This window comes from Pelecanus crispus, chromosome 7 (genome assembly GCF_030463565.1).
Source record: "Pelecanus crispus isolate bPelCri1 chromosome 7, bPelCri1.pri, whole genome shotgun sequence".
Classification (NCBI taxonomy): domain Eukaryota; kingdom Metazoa; phylum Chordata; class Aves; order Pelecaniformes; family Pelecanidae; genus Pelecanus; species Pelecanus crispus.
Window position 1 is genome coordinate 12,204,213 of NC_134649.1, and position 3,611 is coordinate 12,207,823.

Consider the following 3,611-nt stretch of genomic DNA (forward strand, 5'->3'; position numbering starts at 1 on the left):
ATATTAATTCAAGAGTAAGGATTTAGCAAGACATGGATATTAAGTTTCTCTTATGTGGTTGCAGAATTTATGATCAGCTGTTGACTGTTACAGAAAGTAACATTCTCTCTCCCTCTTTGGCCCTTAAAGATGAAATATAGGGGGGGAGGTTTTTGTTGAACGCATGCAGAAACACAGAGCTACCTTTCATGTTTTAAGTTCCTTAGTATACTCAGAAAAGGCAGCCTAACAATTCAGCAAAGCCAACAGTCTAGATTTAAGAAGTATCACAAGCCACAAACAGAATCATACAAATTAAAAGATTTGCCAGCTAGAAGGTTTTTTTTAAATGGAAAAAAGTTCATAACTGATCTTATGCCTAGAGCAAGAAGGAGAGAGTTCCACTGACTTCCAGCATAACTGGTGCTAATATGGCAGCAATTTTAACACTTTTATTTAGTTAATCCCATGACAGCAGTTCCTAAGTTTCTGCACTAGTAGTCATTCAGATTTTAAGCTGGAGAACAGTTGTCAGGGATTGGCTAAAAGAAACACCTAGCTCTAATTCAGCAGTTTTGTCATATCACTTAATAGAAAGATGCACAAGAACTTGGTGATAAACTGTAGCTTGGATATAGCTAAATATCCGTATTTATGAAGTGCTGGAACTCTGCAAGACACTGTTTCCATATAATATTCTGCAAGTTTTCATAATATTCTTTAAATTTCTGTCCTTCACATGGCTGTATCACTTAAACCATACTTTTTATTTAAACCATATGCAAGAAAAAATTCAGTTAATCTAAAAAAAACACAACCAAACAAAAACCAAACCACTCCACAAACCACCCACCACCAAACCAGTCTCAAAATTAAAAGAGCCAGAAAGACAAGTGAGATATCCCTTGAAGTCCTGTGTAGTTACTGTTACAGATAGGTAACAAAGAGAGTGATCTTAAATATGTTTAGTTTGAAATTCAATAATAGTCATGCAAAATTAACATACAGTTGTGAGCATATGGTAGCACCACTTGAAGTTAACTGGTACATGTTATTAGCTCTGTTGTAGTAATACCTGTCAGTCACACTACCACATGCAGCACCTCCATTTTTAGCTACAAAAGCATTATCACAGCAAGGCAGAAGTTTCACTAGGTTTTGCAGACTCAGCTAACTATAGTACATTAGAGTTCATTCACTGTTAAAAGACATTAAAAAAATACCAAAGTACAGCTCAGTAGATTTATGCATTAGGTTGTAAGCCATCTAAAAAACAGGTCCAAAGTTACATTACAGGCTACAAGATCCTACTTAGCAATTCAGTTTAGTCCATACAAGAAGTGCAAACCTGTGATATCTTCCAATTAATCAGCCTTTGCATTTCTTGATGGGAAAAAAAGACAGACACCAAAACCCCAGACAATTCATACTGACTTCCAATCCCATCCTACAACACAACTTTGTGAGGTTTTTGGGACACAGCTAGGAAGTCATCCACAGTGACAAACTACAGTTGCTACTACAACACTAACATGACAGACCATTTTAAGGATAGTTTACAGTAACTCCTTCAGAAGCTATTTTGCTAAGAACACCAAAGCTTGCACTGACCTATTTATAATTCAAGTACTCTCCCTACTCCATGATAAAGAGGTTTTATAGAATATGAAAGCACAGTCCAGGGGGTCCTCATAAAGACGGAGCAGGTTTCAGCCTTCTCTCAGTTTCCTATATCTCAACAGTTGCAGAAGTGCCATTTGTGTAGCCACCTTTAGACTTCATGTGGTCCTGAATTGATACAGCCTAGAAAAAAAAGTTTATTAGAACATGCATCTTTTAAAGTCTGGTTGCCAGAGCAATTATTAAAAGCATCAATTTGAAGAGGCAGGTGAGCCGTATGTTTACAGTGCTGGGTCCCAACACTAGTAAGGAGAAATAACAACTAAACCCAGGACTGGTAAATACTATTTTAAGTCAGTGCATGAAAGGGATCTTGCTATCCAAAAATCCACTTATTCTTACACCCCTCACCCTGGCACAGCTTTGACATCAGGGCGGTGTTATCTGGACCTAGTATCAGGGGCATCCACAGGACCCTTATCCAAAAGGTGCTTATCATATGTAAAGATACTGGGGAAGCGAGCACTTCTTGCTGAATGTATCTTCCACAGCATCTTATGTTTACAAACCAGGGGACAGTTCTGTTCTGATGCTATTCTACTCATGAAAAAAAGTCAGCTTTTTCTTTCTTACAATTATCTAGTATTTTATTAGCTCCCTGCTCTACAGGTTACTGAGTGGAGATTTCTGCTATTCCGAGAGGTGCAACACTTACCGACGAATAGTCACTACTCATCTCTCTTGCCCCAACGTGCGCAGTGTGTACGAAGTTCATTGGTTCTCCTATCATATTCCGGTCCAGTCTCCGACGCCTCTTCTATAAGAAAGAAGATATCTTAGGTCTCTACTCAGAAAACATGAGCAGCTTTCAGACAGAAACAACCAGCTGAGTTAAAAAAAAGAAAAAAAAAAGATAGCCAGTACTGACCCCTAATGACTCATGGCAACTGGGCTGAAGTTTCAGACTATTCGCAGTAAGAGAGGGGTCAAAGTCAGCTTTATTACTGTCTTACTGCTAATTGAATTTTAGCAAAAACTTTCTTTAATGTTGGAAAGTCAGGGCCTGAGAATTGCAAACAGTCATATGGCCAAAGTTTCTGGCAAAACACATATAGTTTAAACATAGTTTAACTGTTTTTAACTTTTGCGTTACTTAGCCCAAACTAATCTAAACAACACGACAATGGAAGTGTTTTCCACATAATTGGAAGACAAAATTTCAAATCTGATAAAGGACAGCAGTTGTGCATCTACCTACCGGCTCGGGCTGCTCACCATTGCACCAATTAAAACAAACCAGGAATTCAGTCATTATATTTTTCAGTAGGTAATAAGGCCTTGTTAAGTATAATTATTTCTCTGGGAGTCAAAGCAGTTCGAGGACCAGGGTGCAGTTCCTGAAGTGCATTTAGGAAGGAATTGCTTGTGCAGATTCACTGGTAAAGATCACAGAAAGCATCCAATGAGTACACCTGCAAAGAGATTATTCTTTAAGTTTATACTAAAATATATCAAAGTCTTGTAACAGTTATTGAGCAACAGATATTTCAGAAGGCTAAAACAAGACTCAAATTCTTAAACATACCTGGAAAGAAGAGTAGCATTAGTTTAAAAATCAGTATGTTCACGTCAGAAGTCAGGGTTAAGAACCCTGCACATTTACTCCCAGACAGACAGCAGTATAAGTTCTGGTTTCTTTACAGAAGTGTAATAAAAGAAATGCTAGAATTAAGTCAGATCTTGTTTAACAGTCTGTGATCTGATTGTAAAGAGAGACACCCAATGCTTATGAACTATTTAATATTTAGAAAGAAGATAGCTTTGAAGCACAACAGATTAAATGGTTAAATTTGACAAACAGGCACAAAAGAAAGTTTCCTTCTTACATCTCATAGTTACTCTTTTTAGACATAGAAAAGCTCAAAGTAAAGAGTGTTCTACAATTCCAAAAGCCCTTAAAAGAGGGAAAGGGAGGAGAGAAAAAAAAAGCTTTGTATATCAGCAACAGAAAC

At 37.4% G+C, this 3,611-nt stretch overlaps 1 protein-coding gene across 1 annotated transcript; it reads right to left on the minus strand.

Moving 5' to 3' along the window:
- Positions 1 to 1,707: 1,707 nt before the first annotated feature.
- Positions 1,708 to 2,911, minus strand: LOC104038147 (CDC42 small effector protein 2-B). The gene is made up of 3 exons (XM_009492433.2): positions 2,858 to 2,911; positions 2,315 to 2,416; positions 1,708 to 1,782 (listed from the first exon to the last, which is right to left on the minus strand). The coding sequence occupies exons 1-3, from the start codon at positions 2,909 to 2,911 to the stop codon at positions 1,708 to 1,710; spliced, it is 231 nt and encodes a 76-aa protein (XP_009490708.1).
- Positions 2,912 to 3,611: the final 700 nt, after the last annotated feature.